The sequence below is a fragment of the Calidris pugnax genome, unplaced genomic scaffold, assembly GCF_001431845.1.
Source record: "Calidris pugnax isolate Ruff unplaced genomic scaffold, ASM143184v1 scaffold103, whole genome shotgun sequence".
In the NCBI taxonomy this organism is placed as follows: domain Eukaryota; kingdom Metazoa; phylum Chordata; class Aves; order Charadriiformes; family Scolopacidae; genus Calidris; species Calidris pugnax.
In genome coordinates, this window is record NW_015090990.1 from 17,206,946 (window position 1) to 17,231,772 (window position 24,827).

A 24,827-nucleotide genomic window follows, 5' to 3' on the forward strand; every position below is an offset into this window, starting at 1 on the left:
TCACCTCAGCCCCTACCGCCTCCCTCCGTGCCGCTCAGCCGCCCTGTCATTCGCTGCCCGCGCCGTCCATCAGGAGGTAGGCGGGGCTTGGCCCCGGCCCGAAGGACGGCCCAACCGGCTGAGTGGCGTCTGTGCTGCGCGCGCACTGCGCTTGCGCAAGGCGCCAGCGCGCCCCCCCCCCCCCCCTCCCTGTAGCGGAAGTGGCGGGGCCGCGCCAGTTCCGCCTCGGCGTTGTTCGCTCTGGACAAAATGGCGAAGATCGCCAAGACCCACGAAGGTAAAAAGCCCGAAAAACACTCGCAGTGGCCCTTCCCCCGTACCTGCTTGCTCGTCCGTCGTCCCTCGGTTGTGTTTCTCCCGGACTCCGGGCAGCGTCAGGCCCGCCTCCGCGGGCGGGGGCCGAGCGGGCTCACCCCGCGGCGGGCGAGCTGGGCCTGTTTGTAATGGCGTCTCCGCTTGTGTCACCGCCATGCCCGGGCCGCCGCCTCCCGCTCGGGGGCTGCGGAGGCGGAGCTGCGGGGCTGAACCCGACCGGGGGGGGGACACGCTCTCACTGTCCACGCGTGGCGGGAGCGGGTGCGGGATGCCAGGCGCGGGTGGGGGGTGTGAGGTGGGATGGTGTCGGTTAGCTTCGCGTTCGCTGACGGGGCGGGCGGCGGCGCAGCTGGGGCACGGGTCCCGGCCGGCACGGAGCCGAAGCTGAGCAGCGCTTCCACGGAAGGCCGCCCATGGGCCACTTCTCGCCCCCGCGGCCTCGCCACCCCCCCCGCTTCTGAGGCTCGCGTCGAGCCCTCGGCAGGCCCTCAGTAAAAATCGCGTGTCGGCCTCCTCGGTTTGGTATCATAAACGTTGATAACACGCGTTTATTTTCCTGACCCAGCCCTTCAGCCCGTGTCCGCGGAACACAGCGGAGGAGGCCGGGGAGGGAGGGTGAGCGGGGGCTGCCCGCTGGCAGCCGGCGTGGCCCGAGCTGTTACCCAGTTCGGCGTCGCCGTGGTGCTGACTGAGAAAAATGCCCCGAAGGAGAGGAAAAAGCAGTGTGAGGTCTCAAGCATCTCAACTGCCATTTTAGCGCCGAGGCTTCCTGCCGGCTGGCTGTTTACATAGCAAAACTGGTCTCTGAGCGGTTTAATGAGTGAGGGCTTTCATAGGCAGTGTGTTATTCTCGGAGGTGCTATGTGGCTGTGTTCACTAGCGCTTCTAGCTCTTTATAGCATGAATCAAAGCCGTGTTCTTGGACGATGTCTGTGGCTTGCCCTGTTCTTAATTATCTTCAGGCAAGGAAGAAAAATTTTTAGAGTTGTACTGCTTCTCTGGCTTTTGCTTTTGGGTTTTTACTTGTGTTTCTGTGTATGATGGGTGGTCTGCTGTGGTTTGTTACTTTACATCCATAATTCACTAACCAAAAACTACTTCTGAACAGGGGCTATACACTATGAGCTAGGCAGGACACCCAGGTGTTCATTGCCTTTGGGAGTGCATTGGGAAAAAATTTCAAATGGAGAGGCATTATTTCCTGTGGAAGTGAGATTAAGGTAGTCTTTAGCACTGCTGACCCAATTTGAGTTTATGGATGAAGGAAAGCTTAAACTATTGTCCTTGGTTGTTTGTTTGTTTTTAAATGTAATTTGATTTTATTTTTTAGTGTTTTAGATTACAGAAATTATCTTGTCTGTTGTTTATATGCTGTGGTACACATAAGGCTTGTCTGAGATACTACTCAAGTGAGCATTATTCATCACAGTGCTCTGCCTCTCATATTACATAAAAAGCTGCTAATAATAATAAAAAGAAAGACTATATATTTTTTTTTAGCTTAAATTGCTTATTTATTGAAGCAAATGATGGTTGAGTTTAATGAAAATATCGACATGCTTCCACTTGCATGTGTTTTGATTAGTGTTATATCAGAACAGATCTTAAGGGGAGGGTGTAGGCAGTTAAATAACAAATTATGTATAACTGGGTATGATCATGTAGTGATGTCTTTCCCAACATAGAGGTATTAGCTGAAAAGTTTCTTTTTCTGCTGAGTTCTATCCTATCTTACTTTTTTCTGTTGCTGACTGATTTCCCAAATTATTTGTTACTAAATTGTCTTAGAAGATTTTAACATCTTTTTACTGTTTGTTAAGTACTTGCTGATTGACGTGTTCAAGACACGACTTGAAAGAGATCTCAAAACAGTTCGTGATTGTTTCGGTTACATAGCTTAAGGGGGAACTCTTTGTTTTAGGCTGAAAAGTAATGTTTTAAATGGCAGCTCTTAAAGCCTCGCTAAATGCTTGAGTTTTGAATGCTATTGAAAGAAGTTTTAAATTTGCATCATTTTTCTGGCTCAGAAGAGAACAAAGAGATCTCCAAACATAATAGTGAGACATAACATGTATGAGAGTGCTAAAGTAGCTAGAAATAGAGCTTCACGGGACAAGCTAAATGTGCAAAAATATGATAAGGCATGAAAACATATAAGCTATTTATGCTGTAAAATACTGTCTCAGTATAGGGTCTCATTCTTTCGTTTTTCATGTGAATAATTTCTTACAGTGCAAACGTTTCAAGTAGAATTACATGTATGGTAATGGAGTGTATATTTGGAGAAAGGCTGATATCAACTGTGAGGTAGATTTTCAGTAACTTCAAATTAAAATATGTTGACTTTAATAATATTCAACATCTATGGTATATTTAAAATCAACTGTGCGTGTTAAAGTTACTTCTTTTAAAATACCAAAGTATATTAAATCGTGTGTAGTACAGAGAAGAGGAATGATCACTAGGATATTATCCCCCCCACATTTTTTTTTGTTTGTTTGTGGGGTTTTTTTGGTGTTTTTTTTTGTTTGTTTGTTTGTTTGTTTGTTTAGTTTTAAATCTCACTCCCGTTACTGTTTTGTCTTTGAGTGAAGTTTCTGTTTATGTCCTGGTTGATTAAATCACCAAATACCTACTTTGCTTTACACAAAGTATTTTTAAGATTTGTGATTACTCTTTCTTAATTCGATTTGTATTTAAACGCTTTGTTAAATAGGGTGTGAGCTTTATCATAAAGGTACCAGTTGGCTCAAGGAAGGTAAATACATATTTAATGTCAAAATAGTCTTTCCTAGCTAAGTATGTGATGCTTTCTAAGCTGGCAATCAGGCTACCTCTGGCTGCAAACCATTTAGACCTTTTGGTTACAGCGGTTTTATGGCATGTCAAAAGCATGTTCTCTTAAGAGTGCTTTGTTTGAACTAGCACATAGAGACTGCATGACATGAGTTGAAAATTTTGGTGGCCAGAAGTGGGGGTTTCTTAACCCTACAGACTCTATGCAGACTTTTTTTATGGTATGGATAACAGTGCCGGATTTGCTGTAAGAAAATGAGAGTGCTCCTTAGTTTCCAAACAGTTGTTGTCATTGTAATTTAAAGGAGAAGGCCAATAATAAATAAGATCTGTACCTTTTCAGTAAATTTAGCTATTTTTAAACTAAAGTAAGAGAACAAGGCCTTAATATGTAAAGTGTTGGTTAGAACTATTCATAGGAAAATATTTTTGAATTAATGCTTTTGCTGCAGAAATCCCACAATGGTTTTAATAGATTCTGTTGATGGTGGTAGGGTGGGAGTCCATGCACAAGCTCTGTGGCCCACCCTGCATGGCAGGATACTTACTGGTACTTTATTTTTCTGAGCTATATGCTCAGGTTGATTCGGTGGACAGATGGTGGAAAGACTTTAGCATTGTAGGCAAGATCTGTAGGCTTTTTTTTCTGTTGAAGTTGGTTACAGCTATGGATGCACAGTCAGAACTTAATATGCTACTGAAGAGTGTGGTGTTCTAGTAACTCCTCTGCACTCAGTGCTGGTAGTGTCGTCCTTGGTAGCAAGGGAAGATTCCCCCAGTGCTGCATTGCACCAGGCTGCAAGAGGAGTCAGGAACTTGATCTGCTCTTTGGAAGAAACAGAAATAACTAAAAAATGTGAGAAAAGTATTTGAGTTGTATCAGTTCCATAACCATTGCCATAGGGTGACTTCACAGAAATGGAATACCTTAGGATGACATTGGTAAACAGGCTATGGGTGGTATGCCTCTGAAGATGATCAGAGACCTCTGTGAGCAAGACAGGGATCCCTCGTTCAGCAGTAATTTCTTTCTGCTGCTTTTCTAGAAAGTAACATATCAGGGAGCAATGGGTCTCCAGATGGGGACTCACTGGAATCCCCTGTGCTGTGGAGGATTTTAGGGGGAGCTGAGTGTACCTGGTGGCAGGATTCAGCAGCTGATCACAGCCAGCAGTGTAAGACTTTTGTCAGGTTTCAGCTTCTCTTGAGTTCAACGCAGACACCGTGAGTTTCTGTAATGCAGAGGTGACTGTCCAAGTTACCCTGTTCTAGATACCTTCAAAAGTTTGATGGAAACCCTTAACTAGCTGCAGCAAGATTGTCCTTATCAGCTACTATGATGTATCTTCTATGCATGGGACGCTTGATGACTTTAGACACATAGTTCTGCTGTTCTTTCCTCACTAAACCACTGCAGGAATTGCAGATTTGCTGTCAGATTTACTGTGCTTAAAGTGAAGTCAGTGTTTCTAACTGCCAGTCCCCCAGGTTTTACATGAACACTTGATACTGCTGTTCTCACTCATAGCTGTATAGCAAAGATTTGTCAGGTAAAACCACACGTTCCGTTACCTCCACAGAAAACATGCCTTTGTAATGTAGGCTTACACTAGTTTTTTTTCTGCATTTGGCTTACAGTGTTTGGGTTGGGGTTTTTTTTAGGGTTTGTTTGTTTGTTTGTTTGTTTTTTTAATTAGTGACAGTTTGTGATAAGAAAGGGACACAGCCTTTATTTTTAAGTCTTGAAGTTTACAGGGCTGACAGTTTAAACTTTTAAACTAGGCAATTCTGATCTGCAGTCTTCTAATCACACACAAAAAAAACCCCAACCAAAAATCACCAACTCACCCATCCTCTTTATGTCTCAAGTCCAATAGTTTGCATTAGCAGTAATCTTGCCAATTAAAAAAAAAAAAAAAAGTATTCTAATCTTAACTGTTGCCAGTTTTCTTAGCAGATGATGTAGTATAGTCTCTTTTGCAAGATATCTCGGTAGGAAAACCTTGTGAAATTTATTCATCTTGAAAAAGAGAAATGACCAACAATAGTAAAAAAATAGTGAATAGTCAAGACTTAAGATTTGTGAATAGAATTTCGTGTAGCTTTTGTAAATTGGCAATTTTCTCTCAAGTTAATGTAGCAGGCAATACCAGTTCAGATGGGAGAGGGTGAATCACAGAATTGTTTAGGTTGGAAGGGACTTTTGAGACCATATAGTCCAACCCACCTGCTAAAGCCTTGATCCTTGATGATCCTTGGTATTTCTTCAGCCACGAAATGCAACTCTTGGGTATTTTTTTGCCATGAAAATAATTGTTTGATCTACTGAAGTTCGCATTGTATGGGTCACTGTCTTTACATACCTATTGAATCAAATAAAATTCAGAGGGAAACAAGAATAATAATTTATAGGGTTAGCTGTGTCTTAATATGCCTACATCACAGTTACATTTGTTGAAGACAGCTGGATTATTGTAACTTGCTTCCTTGTTTTCTGGGCTAACAAGTTAATGTTCTTTCTGAAAGTACCAAAATTCTAAGGTCAAAGATGGCCATCAGAGTTGATTAGAGTTAGACTCTGATAGCTGAAAGAATGACAAAGCTCCCATTTGTCCTATTTGAAGGGTAAGCTTTTGTTATCCAGAATAGTAGACTCTTCAAAGGTGGTGGTGCAGGCAGGAATAGTTGTAGGAATAGTCATAATAACATTTGAGCTGCCAGAGTGAAAAGAAACTAGTCCTAACTTATTTTTTTGTCCTAACTTGATATCTAGAGGCATATTAGAATTGGTTTTGTTTGGTTGGTTTTTGTTCAAAGATAATACAGCTTTGCAATATGTTAGATAACACAGTACTTGTTGTTGTTGTTAATGCTCTCAAATTTGGCAACTCATACAGTGGCTCTTTTGAACAGATTTGTTTAAATTAGCAAAAGTGCTTTGTTAACTGGTGACAATATTTTGAAAGGCTTTTTTAATGAGAGGATTGTATTAGTTGAGAAAGCGTTAGTGTAGTGTTGAGAAATACGACTGTGATGTAAATTATCTTCTCTGCTATCTGGGTTGGAAGATGGAGATATGTTAACAGTGGGTTTGAATACAGAAGAAAAGCTGCTTATAAATGTAATTTTATAGTTTTATATGTCATATTTGTTTATTTCATTAGAGATGATATTTGAAATCGGAGGAAAAACTCAGTTGGCTGTACGCAGTAACATCAATATTACATTTGGTGTGTATGTATGAAGATGGACTGATTTTTTTTGTGTGTGTGTGTCTTTACTCCAGATATTGAAGCACAAATTCGAGAAATTCAAGGAAAAAAGCCTGCTCTTGATGAAGCACAAGGAGTAGGCCTTGATTCCACAGGATATTATGATCAAGAAATTTATGGTGGCAGTGACAGCAGGTTTGCTGGATATGTCACTTCTATTGCGGCAACTGAGTTGGAAGATGTAAGTTATTTTATTTATTTGTTTCTTTAGGGCATGCATTCTAAGTGTTTTGCAATTAATTTTGAGTAATTTTGAATAGCAATTGTGGAACTAAAAGCAGTTATTGTCATTAAAGCCGTACTGAACCAAATGTGTCTTATCCAGGAAGCTCTTAATTTCTAAATCTGACTTGTACTTCATGAATTGTGCTTTGAAAGTCATGTAGGCCCTGCAGAAGGCAAAAAGTTGTGGCCTGGTACTTAATCAGTCTTAGCCTTGATGAGAATAATTCAGCTTGTTCTGTTGTTTTCTGTTGATGAAAAATTACAGTGGGAAAAAATATCTAATTAGATTTGGGCCAACAAGCTTAAGTAACTGTTTAAAGATTTCTATTTTCATTTCAAATTTCAGAACGATTTTTAAGAATTGGCTTTTAAACTGTTACTGTGTTCTCCTTATGTACCCTACTTGTAAGATTAATTTATATTAATTTCCAGTTTAAACATTTGACCACACATTCAGTTGCAAGAACAGCCAGAAACTACAGTTCTGACCATAAATACATAGGCAGCTAGACATTACACGGAGAGAATTACAGTTTTAGGAGGCAGGAAAATTGTTGTGTTCAGTTTAGTACTAATTGATAATTTGTGTAAATTGTGTGATAATGTGTGTTTAGACTTCCAAGAATTCCTTAATTAAAAAATTTCATTTACAGGGTGTCACTGAAATCAGGTCAAAGTTTTAAGAGCAGTTTTTCTTTTGGGTTGCTGTAAATTATTGCACGAAAATGGCTTCTAATATAAGGAAATAGCGAAAGCGTCTTGCACATTCTGAGTACTTTTTATTGCCATTGTGATTGAGGTGGAATAACTAAATTAGCATTAATATCTTTTTAATTTTTCACTGTTATTGAAGCTTTTTTTTTTAATAGGGTTGTTTATTGAAGTTTTGTTCTATGTCTGTCTGGCTTTTAAGAAAAAATGGCTTGAATTTCTGTGCGCTAGTTTTCACATGCCAACTAGGGAGCTATATCCATAGTGCTAATACAAAATGCAGACTTTCTGTATAACTAGTGTAGACAGCATAATTGATTAAATGTCTGCCTACTGCAGAATACTTGATTCCTGCAAAGAAAAAGGTGTCTTTTTGGTGATGTGGGTAGGTTTATCTGATTCAGCAGCTATATGAAAAAGCTTGCTAAAATTTGGAGTTAAGTTTTCATCATTTATATGACCACAGTATGTTAATTTGACGTTATTTTCTCCAAATGTAATAGCAACGTGACAAATTTGCTGTATCTTTTTACTGACAGGATGATGATGACTACCCATCTACAAGTTTGCTTGGCCAGAAGAAGCCGGGGTACCATGCTCCAGTGGCATTGCTTAATGACATACCACAGTCTACCGAACAGGTACATCTTAACTGAAGGCACAATAAAATACTGTTGGAGGTGTTAGGGGAAAAACCTGTTAAAGTTTTTCGAGTTCAGGTCTTGTCTTCTGGAAATACAAGATGTACATAAAGAGCTACGGTATTTTAATTTTGTTGTAAGCTTGTTACTGCTTTAGTTAGAATTCTACTGTGTGATTAAAATTGGCCCTTCTGCATGTAAAAGTAATGTGGGCATATGCATTAAACTATGTAAAACATTTTTTTATAGATCAGATATTTCAAAAATAACTGGAAACTTAATGTCCTTAATACTTCTATTTTTGTTAAGAAAATGTAATGGCTTAGGTTCTGTATTCCTGGTGTATTTTTCTGTGAAATTTAAAAGCATAAGAAGTAGCATTAAATCCCTCTGCAAAAAGAAAGGGGAGTTTTGACAGGATAAAATGCTTCAGTAACAAGTGAATAAACTTGTTAACTTCTGGCAAAAATTTTCTGTTTTACTTCATAAGAAATTCAGTGTTAAAAATCAGGTTACAGGAGTAAAGTTTATATTAGCATAGCGTTTTGACATTGCTGCATAGTTGAGATGAAAAATAAGGTACGCCTTTTTAGTAATACTGGAAATGAATACAGACTTATGGTCACCAGACACTTTTCCTGTTGTTCTTCATACATACATGACTAACAAACTTTTTTCGGTTTTTAGTATGATCCTTTTGCAGAACACCGTCCTCAAAAGATTGCAGATCGGGAAGATGAGTACAAAAAACACAGGCGGATGATGATAATTTCCCCTGAGCGTCTTGATCCTTTTGCAGATGGTAATTTATTTTTTTTCTATACCCGTTATGAAATTTGTTGTCTTTAATTGTCTTTAGCCCTTTGATTTCTGTTGGCATGCCTATAAATTTAGTTTTGTTTTAAACATCCCCTTTTCATAGAGATTTGGTTGAAAACCTAGATGCCATATTTTTCATCTTTATAATACAAGTTTTCTTTCCAGGTAGAAGGACAAGAAAATAATGAGCCATTGCCATAGAAACACAAAGGGTTAAAGGTTTCTCTTTTCATTTTGTTTTGGGTTGTGCATTATACTTTGAACAACTTGTGTATTGAGTGCTCAAATTCTTTCAGTACCTTGAAAGTTTTCATTCCGAGTCATAAGATTTACAGGGTTACTGCTTTTGCAATGCTAGTTCTCAAAATAGAGCACCTAATTCTTACCATCCTATGTAAACTTAGGTGGTATGGCCAAAAGAAACAAAAGCATATATAAGACTTTGATACTATTTATAGTTCAAGTCTGTTCTGATAATTTTAGAATGCGAGTCAGGAAAAGGGGTATTAGTGGGTCTGACAGAAGCTTTTGTGAGGTGAGTGAGTTTCACGTGTGGCAATAAGGTGCCTGTTGGCTTAAAATTGGTAGCTATTTTGCAGGTTTTACAAATGAGAATTTCAGCCTGCATGAATTAATAGGGATATTAATTATTTTACTTGCTTAATTGTAATTGATATAAACATGTATTGTCAGAATTCACAGGCCCATACTAACTGTCCTTAATTTCTTTCCTACAGCAGTACTGCTATATGCCAGTCCTGTCTGCATTCTTAAGGGTGCAGTTCAACACATCCTGTGTAGATTATGGTGAAAAAGTATTCCAAAGGAAAGTCCTATCAAAGCTAGTGTCAGAATGACACAGCCAATTGGGCAATGATCTTCAGCATAGAAATGTTTAAGTTTATTTTTTTCCCTAAATTATACTGCTATACCACTTGTATAGCAAATCTGCACATTTTTCTTAAAGAAAAGTGTTTTTCTTGACAAGTCTCGTTTGTATAAAGTTGGGCTTCTTGTAAAGTATTTAAAAGTGTAATTAACGCAAGATACAGAGCATAAAACAACATATGGTATACAAAACCCATTACCTGTGAGTATCGTTGTGGTGGTGTATGTACTGTATTGCCTTCAGCTCCCAATCACAGTCGTACCTTGAGAAGAGAAGAGGGGGAAAGTGTCATCAAACATTTTTTGGGGGATTTTTGTTTTGGTTCTTTTTTTAAATGAAGCCCTTTTACAATATGACAGTAGAAGATCTGGGAGACATGTCCAAATTTGTCAAACTTATAAATGGGTCTTTATGCTAAAACATTTTAAGCATTACTTAGGTATGCAGTAGTTATTTGTAGTCAGATAACAACTAGGATTTAACAGCTTGCACAAGGTAATGTTTTGAATATAAATATCTTTCCAAAGTGTTACTAATGGTAAAGAGATAATTTTCTAGGCTTCTATTCTGCTGCTTGAAGTCAGAACTGCTGATGGAGACAAAGGCACGAAAGTGTACGTATTCCGGATTAGCAACCCAGGAACCCATCACTTCTGAAGACTCTTAACTGTGTTGTCATTTTATCATTTATATCGGCTTTAAAATATTTCTTTGAAACTGCAGTAGTTATGTTTGTGTTCAAACAGGTTAAATTGATCAGCAAACTGAATAAACGTAAGATACATGTAATTTTTAAAATTTTCAATCAAAAAGTAAAATTAAATGATCATGGAATAATATAATATTAGAGCAGGACAATAGAAAAGTAAATAGTTTCTGCTTATCCTGTACTCATTGTGCTCCATTCCTGTTGCTGTTCTCTTCCACAGGAGGGAAGACACCAGATCCTAAAATGAATGCCAGAACATACATGGATGTTATGCGTGAGCAGCATTTAACAAAAGAAGAGGTAAGTGCAAGTTATTCCACTTGAACTTAGTTTCATTTTACAGCCTCTGCAAGCATGTTAAGAAAGTGGGAAGAGGAAAACTTTGTTTACATTTTGTGTTGAGTTAGAAGTCCTTTTCTCTGGAAAATTTTGTTCTTCACATGTTGAAAGTCAGAAGAATTTAAAGATTAAATTTTTGAAAAACATCTATGTAATACCTAAACAGTGGAGGGAGAAATGGTTTCCAAATATTTTAATCTGGAGAAGCTGTTTTTTATAGCACTTGGACTTTTTATTGTTAATTGTTAATTTCTTTCAGAGTATGAGAGTCAAAAACTAACAGTCACCGAGAGGTATTTGGTGTCAGAGATGCATGGCTTTCTGAGCTCTGTGTAAAGGGAATCCAGGGAAGTTTTAAAAGGGTTTTGTTGAAGCACTTAGAACAGATGTTGCAGTATTAAGAACTGGTATCATGTTGACATTTTGGTTTAAATATTAAAAAAAAAGTACGTGCTTTATTCGTGGCTAGTAAAAAATAATTTTGATAGGTAAGAAGATATTGGTAATACAATCAAATTTCTTGCATCATACCTACAGTGCCATCTTGCTAATTGGAACAAGATTTTGTAGTTCCAGTAGATTTACTTTGATTTACCTTACCTTAATTGAGGAATTACTTCATAATTTTGATAATAGATGTATTGATAAGTGAAAAACAGTCTGGGTTAGTGTGCCATTTTAACAATGTAATCCCAGAATTTTAAATAAGAATTTCAGTGCTTTTTTATGTTGTGGGGTATAACTCATGAACAGATGTGGAATGATTTTAAGGCATACATGTAGGTGACAGAAACTGATAGTACTCAAAATTCTCTGTGTTGTATTAATGGCTTTTACAAAAAAACAGTTTAAAAACAGCTTCTCCAGACACATAGCTGCTCTGTCAGTATAGAAGAATTTAAAAAGAGAATGAACTTAAAACTAAAACAGTAGCTAATTGCATGTTATTTGAGCAAAACCTGAAAAGATAGCATAAAAAGATATGATAAAGCTGTAAAATATCTTTTAAAGGTGTGATCAGAAGAGGCCTTCTTAATAAATCTGTTTCTTATGTTTATGTTTTTGTGCCCTTGAATAGAGGGAAATTAGGCAACAACTAGCTGAAAAAGCTAAAGCTGGAGAGCTTAAAGTCGTCAATGGAGCTGCATCTCAGCCACCTTCAAAACGCAAACGGCGTTGGGATCAGACAGCTGATCAGACTCCTGGTGCAACACCTAAAAAATTATCCAGCTGGGATCAAGCCGAGGTAATAATCCTAGTGTTCATCATCTTATCTACAGAAGATATTATAATCCTAATTCTCTTGAGTTTCAGAATCTTACTCTACTACAAAAGAGTAACTAGCAGTCTTTTACAGTATATTTTAAGAGGTATTAATGCTTTTGATTTTTTTCTTATATAGACTCCTGGACATACACCATCTCTGCGATGGGATGAAACTCCAGGCCGTGCAAAGGGTAGTGAAACTCCTGGTGCCACCCCAGGCTCAAAAATATGGGATCCGACTCCCAGCCATACACCAGCGGGAGCTGCAACACCCGGCCGGGACACTCCTGGTCACGCAACACCAGGCCACGGAGGTGCCACTTCCAGCGCACGTAAAAATCGATGGGATGAGACACCTAAAACAGAAAGAGGTATTTATGGCGAACTGGAAAGTACATAATAAGTTTTGAATGGTTAATTGTATAGGATTTTTTCGCCTTAAATAAACTGAAGAGTCAGAAGTTGGGCAACAAGTAATCGTATTCTGACATCTAGTGGTTGATGTGAAGTGATGGTTTTGTCTTGAGTTGGTAGCATTGAGTTCTGCCTGTTAGCTTAATTCACATCTGTGAAAGCACCTTGGCTCAAAAATTGAATCCAAAGATTTGTGATATATGTAGTGACTGCTGCAGCTTGGGATTTTAGTGGGTAAAGGAGCTCACATTGAATTGCTTTTTGTGATACATTTGGGTGCAGTGCTTTTGAATGTTTTAATTTTTTTGAAGCGGTTAGCATTAAAACAAATTTTGGAAGCATTTTCTTACCTGCCTAATTTGAATTAGGCTCATGTGTTAGAGAACAGGGAAACAACTTTGTTCTTTGATGTTTTTATCAAGGGAGTATGTGGAGTACTTTGCACAATTTCTAGAATATCTGAGTTCTTTTGTATTTTTTAGATTTTTTTTTTTTCTAATTATGCTAAGATTCAGCAAGAAGATGACATGCCTTTTTAATTAAATGAAGTCCTCTGGATGTTCTTAGTGTAATGCCTGTGTTTTTTCAGGGTTGACCGAAGGAATCTTTACTTTTTGTCTAGTGTATTTGTTTATTTGATACTTTTTGAGTTGTGTAGAAGTGAGGATGAGATACTGAAAATGGATTTGCATATTGATATTATGGTTGGAGTATATACCATTCAGCTTTTTGTAAAAATGGTTTTGTTTTTCCATAGATACCCCGGGACACGGCAGTGGATGGGCTGAGACACCTCGCACAGATAGAGGTGGTGACTCCATTGGTGAGACACCAACCCCGGGAGCGAGTAAAAGAAAGTCCCGATGGGATGAAACACCTGCTAGCCAGATGGGTGGCAGCACTCCTGTTCTGACACCTGGCAAAACACCCATCGGTACACCAGCTATGAACATGGCTACTCCTACACCAGGTAAGCCCAGTCCATTCTGTACGGTTTCGCTTTCTTTTGTGGAAATGGAGCATTTACCTTATCTTGTATTTTCAAATAGACTTCTGCCTAGCATGTTCTCCTGCCTGTATGAAAGCAGACAATATATGCTTGGTTTACCATTTTTAATGCACGCAGCAACTCAGTTCTGGAAGGGAATCGAGACTAAGGTTTTATGTCTATTCCTGTTTAATTGGTACAAAAATGATAAAAGGCACTCTAAAATTTTGATATCTTAATGGCTACGGATTTCAAGTGCTATGGAATCTTTGGCTCAAGGAAGCACTTTAAGGTTAAGTAAACAAATCATCTCCTCCTGCATACAGAAGATTATTTTTTTTAATGATTTTTTTTAAATTTGAAATAGGTCATATCATGAGCATGACTCCGGAACAGCTGCAGGCTTGGCGTTGGGAAAGGGAAATTGATGAGAGAAACAGACCACTTTCTGATGAAGAATTGGACGCTATGTTTCCGGAAGGATATAAGGTAGTTCATCTGGATTAAAATACGGAAGACCATGGTGTGTTGTGGGTTTTTTTTCCTGCCAGGGAATATAGTGGGGGGGGGTAATTTTTTTTTTTAAACCAAATTTTCCCAGAAGTAGTGTTTCACATTAAGTATTGATTATTGATTCTAGGTGTTTGTTCAATTTGGTTACTGCTGTGTTGTAAATTCATTAGAAAGGGACAACTAAATATGATCTCAAAGGCCAGTTGTTATTCCGCTTCTTAATGTTGGGAATGCCTGTCAAAGCCAGAAATGAGCTCTGGATGGACTGATAAAAATATTTAAGTCCAGATGTAGAAAAACGTAGAAGAGTGTCACAAATTCTAAGTCAGCAAGTACGCTGTGTTGATACAGATATTGAAGTGCTACTTTAATACTTTGTAAAGAGACTTGAGAGTCTATTATCCAAGCTTTCAGCGGTGGAAGTGAGCTTTCTTCTGAAATATCACTACAGGATAAGCATGAATACAGACTGTCATGGTGAATTAATTTGTATTGCTGTGAACATGGGATCTAAAGTATGCAATAACACTCGCACAAATCCCCAAACAAGTAAAATGGAAGACAGAAATTTCATAATTTGATGCCGTCCTCTCTTTGTGTATGTTGTGATAAGATAAATTTTGTTCTTTCTTCTGTAGGTTCTTCCCCCACCAGCTGGTTACGTACCTATTCGCACTCCAGCTCGTAAGCTTACAGCAACTCCAACACCTTTGGGTGGTATGACTGGATTCCACATGCAGACAGAAGACCGCACTATGAAGAGTGTTAATGACCAGCCATCTGGTAATCTTCCATTCCTAAAACCAGATGATATCCAATACTTTGATAAACTGCTGGTAAGTGAGGTTTTACTCATGCTGATTAAAGTTTCCTGATTTCTTTTGGATATTGCCTATTCATTTATCTGGAATTACTTGTAGGTTGATGTTGATGAATCAACTCTGAGTCCTGAAGAACAGAAGGAGAGAAAAATAATGAAACTGCTTCTGAAAATAAAGAATGGCACACCTCCCATGAGAAAGGTAAGATGAATTGTCAGGTACATTTATGTAATTTCATTTTCCAAAAATATGCATTCGTTTTCAGTTTGTTTCGGTTGTCCAGGGGATTCTCCCTAATATAATCTCCTAAACTTCGATGTTTCTTTAGTGCTCTCTTCCTCGTCTACATCTCTGTGGCTTTTTGTTTGTCACTTGATCTAATTCAAGTATTGCTGCTCTTTGTACAGTAATGTCAGTTACTAAATACTCTATGGCTTATATATTTTATTTTTTACAATCACAAGAAACAAGATTTATAGTGCCTCTTGCTTACAGGGCTTTGTAATTTTCTAGATTTTGCTCCTTCTACTTAAATTAGCGGTGTAGCTCTTAGTGAAGTTTCAGCCTTACCCATTATGCAATACGTTACTAGTCTTTTCTGCAGTTTCACTCTAAATTGGCCATAGCACTAAGCTGTCTAGACACAAGTAAGTGCTATTTAAGCTACTTTTTGGGTGGAGCCATTCTTAATATTAGACCAGAAGCATGTTTTTCTTGAAAATTGAACATCTGGAAGCTAACATCAGGGTGTTTTTCTTCACACATCTGTTTTTAAACAGATCAGCATAAAATTGTTTAAAGTAGTTTTGGAGTGGTAGGAGCAAGTATTTTGTGGTTACACTGAATTACATTTTAACTTGGTTAATGTCTACCTGTTTTGTAATTGTTCAGTGTTGTTTTCTTAGTTTGACTGAGAGACTTTTTGGTTTTGTTTAGGCTGCCTTGCGACAGATTACTGATAAAGCTCGTGAATTTGGAGCAGGGCCGTTGTTTAATCAGATTCTGCCTCTGCTGATGTCACCAACGCTTGAAGATCAGGAGCGTCACTTGCTTGTCAAAGTCATCGACAGAATTCTTTACAAACTGGATGACTTGGTCCGACCGTATGTACACAAGGTCTGTCACAGTTTACTATTTTATCTTTTATTTCCTTTTTTCTGATCATTGCTGGGAGAAGTGTATGTTTTATTTGCATATCAGAAGGGGACAGTACCATGTTTTTTAACATAACTGGCATTCATATTACTTCTTAAGCCAAACTTTAAGTTCTTGTAGTGTGACTGAAGTGTGGGCTTTGTAGTATTAAGGCATGATGTAAAAATGTTATGTGCACACTTGGGGGTGGGAAGGGAATCTTATCTGATCTAGGTGGCATCTGCAAGCCAGGTCCTTTAGAGACAAAGAGCTGTAAAAACAGCATAATACATTTAATTTTTTTCCAGTCATCATAAAGCTTTCAGCTTTATCCATGCAGTCGTCTCAGTTTCATGGCATCTAGTGGGGTCAGAAATACTACTTAAAGTGTTAATGAAAGGAAATACTAATTTATTCATCTTTTTCAGATCCTTGTTGTCATTGAACCACTGCTGATTGATGAAGACTACTATGCTAGAGTGGAAGGCAGAGAAATTATTTCAAACTTGGCTAAGGTAAAGTTCCATCCTTCATTAAGTCGCCAAGTTAGCTTATATATAGCTGCACATCTATAGGCATGGCTGAATAATTAACTGTGCTGTTCATAAATCCAATGGGTATGTTTATCTTTCAGGCTGCTGGCTTGGCAACAATGATTTCCACAATGCGACCTGATATTGATAACATGGATGAATATGTGCGAAATACAACAGCTCGAGCCTTTGCTGTCGTTGCGTCTGCTTTGGGCATTCCTTCTCTGTTACCCTTCTTGAAAGCTGTCTGTAAAAGCAAGAAGTCCTGGCAGGCTCGACACACTGGCATCAAGATTGTTCAGCAGATTGCTATTCTTATGGGTTGTGCTATCTTGCCTCATCTTAGGAGCTTGGTTGAAATTATTGAACATGGTAAGTTCTGCTTTCCCAGGCAAAGATTATTTTTTTTTAATTCACTTTATATTTGGGAAACTTCTCATTCGCCAGTGAGGCACAGTGATAGTAAGGTCCTTGTGTTGTGTGTTCTTTTGGCTCTTAGAAACAGTTCAGCTGACTCTAATAGAGGAATAGTGGTTCAGTTTTCCTGAAAATAAGTTCATTCTTTTTATACTGCCCCTCTGTTTTTGCTTTTTTGAACAGAAATCAGAAGAAGTGGTATTAAACACTGTTGTCTTGCAGGTCTGGTGGATGAGCAGCAGAAAGTTCGGACCATCAGTGCTTTGGCTATTGCTGCTTTGGCTGAGGCAGCTACTCCCTATGGCATTGAGTCATTTGATTCTGTTCTGAAGCCTTTATGGAAGGGTATCCGTCAACACAGAGGAAAGGTATATCTGAAATACTTTTCTTTAGTTTGAACTGAAATGGATGTATATCTTCTGTAACTAATTAGAGATATGTTTCTGCATTTAAATAGGGTTTGGCTGCCTTTTTGAAGGCTATTGGTTACCTGATTCCACTCATGGATGCTGAGTATGCGAACTATTATACCAGAGAAGTCATGCTCATCCTTATCAGAGAGTTTCAGTCTCCTGATGAAGAGATGAAAAAGATTGTGTTGAAGGTATGTCAGAACAGTTGTTTAGCATTGATATTGACTATGTCTGTTTTTCCTTTTCTTAAAAAAAATATGAAACTGAAACAAAAAAAAAGTCCAACCCTAAAACCCAAACCCTACACAGAATTAAAATTGTTCACTTTTATTTCCTATCAGGTGGTAAAGCAGTGTTGTGGTACGGATGGTGTTGAAGCAAACTACATTAAAACAGAAATCCTGCCACCTTTCTTCAAACACTTCTGGCAGCACAGAATGGCATTGGACAGAAGAAATTACAGACAGGTATTTTGGTTTTTTTACTTGGAAGATTACTTACAGTAGAGCAAAATTCACATTAAAATGTTCATTCAGGCTAGGTGCTTAATTTTGTCTTGTGTGTCCTGAAATTGAATTTTGTTTGGAGTAGTGGTTTAGAAGTTGCATAGCTGGAAGATTCACAGGTTAGGAGGCTATCAAGACAGTTTACATCTATGAATATGAGTCTACATCAGTTGTAAGGTGGGGTAGTTCACCTCATTTTTGTTGTTTAAAACATTGGATGATTTCTGAAGGTGAAAACAGTTGTTCGTAGTGGGCTTAACATGCATGATGTTGTTTGTCCTCTTCAGACTGGCGATATTTTCAAGATGCAGAAAGTAAATTTTTACAATGCTTTTGTGTATTTCAGTTGGTTGATACAACTGTGGAGCTGGCAAACAAAGTTGGAGCAGCAGAAATCATTTCTAGAATTGTGGATGATCTGAAAGATGAGGCTGAGCAGTACAGAAAAATGGTCATGGAAACAATTGAGAAGATAATGGGAAATCTGGGGGCAGCGGACATTGATCATAAACTGGAAGAGCAACTTATTGATGGCATCTTGTACGCCTTTCAGGAACAGACCACAGAGGTATGGCTAAGGGTGTTTTCTATTTGGTTCACTTTAATTATAAGCGAGCCCACTGTTAGTTATACAGCAATGTATGCGTCTAAATAGATCTTTAGAATCCTTTTTTAGATGGCAGTGCTCTAATCAATGAACTCCAGAAACAAACTCTGGAAAGTTAGGGTTTTAATAGCAATTTTAGATGATGTGAAGTTTAATTTAAGCATAATGTTGTTGATCTAATTTTCTTTTGTTGTTTTTACACTCAGGATTCTGTGATGCTGAATGGTTTTGGCACAGTGGTTAATGCTCTGGGCAAAAGAGTTAAACCCTACTTGCCACAAATCTGTGGTACCGTTCTGTGGCGTTTGAACAACAAATCAGCTAAAGTTAGGCAGCAGGCTGCTGACCTGATCTCTCGTACTGCAGTTGTCATGAAGACTTGTCAAGAGGTATTGTATTAACTTCTCCTACCAAATTTCCTGTTGTACGTCATAATAATGAAAGGGGGGAAAATTAACTTGTAAATCTTTTTACTTGGTTGTAGGAAAAACTGATGGGACACTTGGGTGTTGTGCTGTATGAGTACCTGGGTGAAGAATATCCTGAAGTACTGGGCAGCATACTCGGAGCACTTAAAGCTATTGTGAATGTTATAGGTACGTTTACGTATTGATAACATGGCTGTTCAAGAGCCCAATGAAAAGGCATTATAAAACTAAACATGCCTCTTTGAATTCAATAGGTATGCACAAGATGACACCGCCGATCAAAGATCTGCTGCCGCGGCTTACACCTATTCTGAAGAACAGACATGAGAAAGTACAGGAAAACTGTATTGATCTTGTTGGGCGCATTGCAGACAGGTAAGCTGGCTAATGATAAAATATTTGACCCTCTGTATGGGCCATTATTGTAGCAAAAGCTGAGTAGTATCAGGTTTTGCATCTGTGTATATATTGTCATAACTCTTGTTATTTCTTAAGTTGCATAAAGTTTAAGATGAGATATTTAGCATACAGTCTGTTGAATCTATTACAATTATATTATTTTGCAAACAGTTTGTAAGACGTTATATTGTCCATTTATACAAACTTAGCATGCACACAGTATAATGAATTTTGAGTACACTGTTAACCAGTGAAGATCTAATGTTGACAGATGCCTAATGAAGGAAATTGTATAAGCAGTTGATAGCAAATGAATAGGTGCTGCAATTTTTGTTGTTTTAGCTAAAAACTTCTAACATCATTGAAGAGGTAACTCACTTTATTCTCTTTCAGAGGTGCAGAATATGTTTCTGCCAGAGAATGGATGAGGATCTGCTTTGAACTGCTTGAATTATTGAAAGCTCACAAGAAAGCTATCCGAAGAGCCACCGTGAACACTTTTGGTTATATTGCGAAAGCTATTGGGTAAGTTGGTGTAATACTAATCCACTTCTACACACGGTAGCCTAACGGAGTCATGATTGTGAGTTTTCTGGTGATAAATATTCAGACTTCTCTACATTTAGCATGGTAAATACATAGACTTCATTTTACTAATTCATTAGAAGAATACAGTCACCTATGTTTCATTAACATAGGGTGCTGCACTTTTGAACTGAAATTGTAGACTAGCAAGGTTAGACTCTAATTTTGTTCTAAGGACTGTGTGTTTCATGAATTTTTGATACTGTGATAGGCATTCAGACCCTCTCTGTATTCTTTCATAAACTCTTCTTTAATCAATCTCTCTTCTCTTACTTTTCCCCAAATCAGTACTTTTATTGATTTGCAAGAAGTTTTTTGCCGTTGATACTGCATGTCAGCAGGTTGTAGAATGAAGCACAGATCCCATCTTTGTACATATTCTTAAATAAGTCACCAATTACTGACTTAATGTAGATAACAACACGCAACCAAGGAATGCCATAACAGCTCATATCAATACAGGACAATTCTGTCAGTGTATGGTTTTATACAAGTTTGTAATTACCTGTGGAATCAGAATAATAGTGGGGGAGACTAATGCTATCCTCCAGAGTTTACAAGAGGAAGAACAGAAGGCAGGAAAAAAGCTAATTGTACAGAACATAAGAAAGGTTGGTTATGGATCATGCAGTTGCTTAAGCTGGTTTACAGTTTTGGGGTTTATGTTGTTTCCCAGTTATCTAAACTTCTTTTTTTTTAAGGTCTAAGCCATGTTTTCTGCCACTTGCTGTTTGAAACTCAACTAATTTTATTCAAATCCTCACTGAACCTATTGACATGGACATGCATGTTGTCTCTTCCAGACCTCACGATGTATTGGCTACACTGCTAAACAACTTGAAAGTACAGGAAAGGCAGAACAGAGTATGTACTACAGTAGCAATTGCTATTGTAGCTGAAACATGCTCACCTTTCACAGTGCTGCCTGCACTCATGAATGAATACAGAGTTCCAGAACTGAATGTCCAGAATGGTGTGTTAAAATCTCTTTCTTTCCTGTTTGAATACATTGGAGAGATGGGAAAAGATTACATTTATGCTGTTACACCATTGCTTGAAGATGCTTTAATGGACAGGTGAGTGCACTTTTTTCAATCTACAGTGCAGTTAACCATAGTCATATATTTTAAGTATATAGCTGAGTATTAAGGATAGAGAATTTGCATATTGTCCTTGTTTGCTAAAGATGTTAAGTGACCAGCATAATTTGAAAGGCATTGAGTGCAAATAATTCAGATTATATACTCCTGTTTTACTAATACTTTTGAAGATTAAAAAGATACAAACATTTTGAGTCAAGACTTCTTATGTTCAAACTGCTTTTGATAGTTTCTATTGTTAGTATTGCTGTGGAATTGGAGCTCAGTAATTTGTCAGAAAACTCCTGTCTCTTTTCAATTTACTGTTTTGGTTTTTTGTTTGTTACTCTGCCTCTTGCTGTCAGTAAATATGAGTTAAAAGTGCATGCTAGTCCTTTAAAAAAGTGTTACTGAAATATAATGCTTGTCCAATTGTGTTGGTTCAAAGTATAATTTATTAACAGGCCATTGTTCTCTTTGCAGGGATCTTGTACACAGACAAACAGCCAGTGCCGTGGTGCAGCATATGTCTCTTGGTGTTTATGGGTTTGGCTGTGAAGATTCTCTTAATCATTTGTTAAATTACGTATGGCCTAACGTGTTTGAAACCTCTCCTCACGTCATTCAGGCTGTCATGGGGGCTCTGGAGGGCCTCAGAGTTGCTATCGGGCCTTGCAGAATGTTGCAGTATTGTTTACAGGTATGTCCTTGGGTGTGCTGGGATAGCAGAGACAGCAATTATCAGGCAGGATTTCTTTCCAGGAGACAAAAAAGTCAACTGAAGATGATTTCCAGCTAAGGGAAAGTATGGCTTTTTGTCACTTTAAAGTATTCTTTAAACATGGCATTCAGTAACAGGGACTTTGATAATTGAAATATGCAATAATCAGAGATTTTGGTATAGTCAGACTGCGTAAGCTGTAAGAGTGAAGCAATAGAAAACAGTGCTTTGATCAGAATTTATACCATTACCTCAGTGCTGGTCAGCTCAGCTTCTATGAATGTGTACATGGTGGTAAAATCTGAAGGCTGGTTTTCTGTGTAATTGCCTGTGACAGTTCTTGCTGTGTTGGCTATGGAATCTAAACTAACTTAGAATGATGGAAGGGTTAGAGTTGGAAGGGACCTCATCGAGTTCCAACCCCCCTGCCATGGCAAGAGGGAGCGAGGTTGAATGTAATGCGGATCATTGTAGAGGAGACGTGACAGCACTTTATTATTTGCAGATACGGAATTTCACTGTGTGGGTTTTTTTCTGTGGGGCGCCTCCGTGTAAAGATACTGACATCAGTAGGACGGTGAAAGAAGTCTCTTGAACAGTGTATATTTTTTTTCGCAAATACTACTTGTATATTCTTATTATATAGAATTCTTTTTCTAGAGTTTTCACATTCTGCTCATTTTTTTTTTAGGTTTAATAATAGTTTATCTAATGCATTCCTATCTGGCTCTCCCTGCACAAATCACAATTAGTAGAACCAAAGATAAGACTCATTTTCAACCAAATACACCGCAGCAGGTTTTAATTTTTATTTTAAAAGAATACCAAAGTAGAAATAAATTTAGTGAAATTTCTCCCTGCAGACAAAAAGATAAGAAATTGTCTCTACATAATACTTTGTTACTACTTGCTAATTTAAGATAGTCATAAAAATTGGGGATGACACATTTAGCATACTGTTAGTTACTGTAGTTGCTTTTTAAAATGCTTATTGCGCAAACCTTGATTATTCAATAACAGACGTTTAGACCTTAAGCTTTTAATAAATTTTGTTTTGTTCTGTTTTCTAGGGTTTGTTTCACCCTGCCAGGAAAGTCAGAGATGTTTATTGGAAGATTTATAATTCGATTTACATTGGATCACAGGATGCTCTGATAGCACATTATCCAAGAATTTATAACGATGAAAAGAACACCTATATTCGTTATGAACTTGATTACATCTTATAATCTTCTTGTTCAATTGTTTGTGTTTAATGCACAGCTGTTCTTCAATTAAACGCTTCACATTTGATGATGTAAAATTTTAAAATATTGGAGATCAGTATAGAGCTGGTCAGAGGCAGAGCTAGGTATCCAGTAGCATGATTTTTTAAATATGTCCTTGTTTTTTGATGTTAAACAGTTAAAGCCAGTAGTGACCAAGAAAACAGTGATTACAATGTACTGGAGGGATTTTGTTTCGGATTCATCTTTATGAAGATTTAGATTTCATTCCTTGTGTTTAAAGGGGAAGTTTATTTGAGAAATAAACATTTGTGTATAAAAACTAATTTGTGTGTGGTTTTTGGACAGAGGGGCTTGTAAAACGAGTCTCTTTGGATTAAGTATTTGTTCATGTAATAAATAGGTGGCATAAAACATTTTAACCCTTTTTGTCATCCCCTAGCTTTTGAATAAATAAGAAAAACGTACAAACTGTAGTTAATGTGTGTATCTTTGTAATGCAATATCACAGCTGTAGTCTGGCTGGTGGTTGTAGTAGTGGCCGTTTATTTTCATGGAAAAAGCGGTGTTTAATTGCTGCTGCTTGTTAGTCCTTCACCCACAGGTTGTGGGGATGGGTTAGCTTGTTAAATTTTCAGAAGTTCAGGAGTTTGTTGTAAATGGTCTATGTAAAATCAGTTGCGCAAATTATGCACATGGATCACATTTAGTATGTCTTTTAGCATGTATAGCTGTATAAAAAGACAAATATTATATATTTATATGTGTAAAATATATATTATAAATATTATATATCTATATAATATTTATAATATTATTTCTGGTAATTTCTTTTATGACAATTATTTATGGCAATTTCTAAGTGTGTGTTTAAGATAGGAAATGCTTCAGCTTGAGATAAGAGAAGCATTTTATTTCCTCAGTTGCTTTTTTACTTCTGTGTGTGTACTAAAAAGAAAAATGTCTTCATGTCTGACCGTAATCCACATAAAACATAGGGTTAAATCATTCTGGTAGTATTATACATTATCATATGTTTATAAGATAACAAGAGGTAGTTTGCTGTCAGGCATGTTGTTCTGAGAGTCCTTGATTCATGTTGAGTGATTAAGTTCCATCTTGCCAACTTCAGTGCAGTGTTGTTTTACGTAAATGTGAGATTCTTTAGCTGTTCAGCATATAAGAACATTCCACCCTACCTTTCAAGGCCTAAGTTTTTCTTAGCGGCTTGGGGTGGCACAACAACAACTTTGGGACCCTTTTGTTCATGAAGGTACTAATTTGTTAGGAAATGAAAAAAAAGTGACTTTTTAGCAGTGTGCTTTATTCTAAAATTTGTTAGGTGAAAACAGCTGGACCTTCTTGCAGTCTTTATTGCTGAACTGTTCCCTTGGAGAGGAACGTGCATTCTAGTCTATTTTTAGTGTTTTCTCATTTAATAATATTGTTTTTATTACAGATGGCTTGCCATCTTCATTTCTTCAGTATTTCTTCAAGATAGGACCAAGCGAGTGCCAATAGAGAGGGTGGAGGGCTGAAAAAACCACAGAGTTTTGAGAGACTAGCCAAAGAGAGCTCTGAAACAGGTAGGAATGGGCGATGGCTCATGACTTCAAGGTGCATTTTAGCAAAATAGTTACTTTATAAGCAAGGCAAATTGGAAAAAAATTACAAGTAAGATGGAGGGGAGCAACTTCAGCTTGTTCTCATTTTTGTGTCTTTCAAGCTCATCACTTTTAATTCTCAAAAGTATTTTCATAAACCCTTTTGAGGAAGATGTAAACCATTTTACTTCTTTACTGGGAAAGGGGAAGGAGATCTGTTTGATCAAACAGAATTGTACATAAAACTGTGGTGTTCATCTTTGGGTTTTTTGGCTCTCCCAGAGTATCTGGTATGAAGTTGGGTTTGAAACAGCAGTATTGAAGCTCAGTTCTTTATCGGTCATCGGTAGGCTTTTTTCCTTCCTGACACTTGGTGGATCTGTGGAACTCTTGCCTAAAAAGACTGTCTCTGGGTCATGCACAGTTAGATGGGACTTTCTAGGAGCCTGCAGCAGCT

General features: G+C 37.7%; 1 protein-coding gene across 4 annotated transcripts; it reads left to right on the forward strand.

The window, feature by feature from the left end:
- Positions 1–200: 200 nt before the first annotated feature.
- SF3B1 (splicing factor 3b, subunit 1, 155kDa) lies at positions 201–23,092 on the forward strand. Of its 4 annotated transcripts, XM_014954473.1 has the most exons (25): positions 201–277; positions 6,398–6,564; positions 7,859–7,960; positions 8,648–8,762; positions 10,598–10,677; positions 11,795–11,962; positions 12,119–12,353; positions 13,154–13,366; positions 13,752–13,873; positions 14,536–14,733; positions 14,818–14,919; positions 15,655–15,834; positions 16,281–16,367; positions 16,487–16,757; positions 17,025–17,170; positions 17,260–17,406; positions 17,557–17,682; positions 18,068–18,289; positions 18,535–18,717; positions 18,813–18,924; positions 19,011–19,131; positions 19,549–19,680; positions 20,544–20,816; positions 21,303–21,519; positions 22,611–23,092. In XM_014954473.1, exons 1-25 carry the CDS (start codon positions 250–252, stop codon positions 22,767–22,769), a joined length of 3,906 nt encoding a protein of 1,301 aa, XP_014809959.1. In that variant the 5' UTR covers positions 201–249; the 3' UTR covers positions 22,770–23,092. The 4 variants fall into 4 exon arrangements, 2 of the variants coding, with proteins under 2 accessions (XP_014809959.1, XP_014809960.1); XM_014954474.1 differs by lacking the exons at positions 201–277; positions 6,398–6,564; positions 7,859–7,960 and adding an exon at positions 10,227–10,282 and having other exon boundaries at positions 8,703–8,762; XR_001413394.1 differs by lacking the exons at positions 13,154–13,366; positions 13,752–13,873; positions 14,536–14,733; ... (13 more) ...; positions 21,303–21,519; positions 22,611–23,092 and having other exon boundaries at positions 10,227–10,677; positions 12,119–12,219.
- The last annotated feature ends 1,735 nt before the right edge of the window (positions 23,093–24,827 follow it).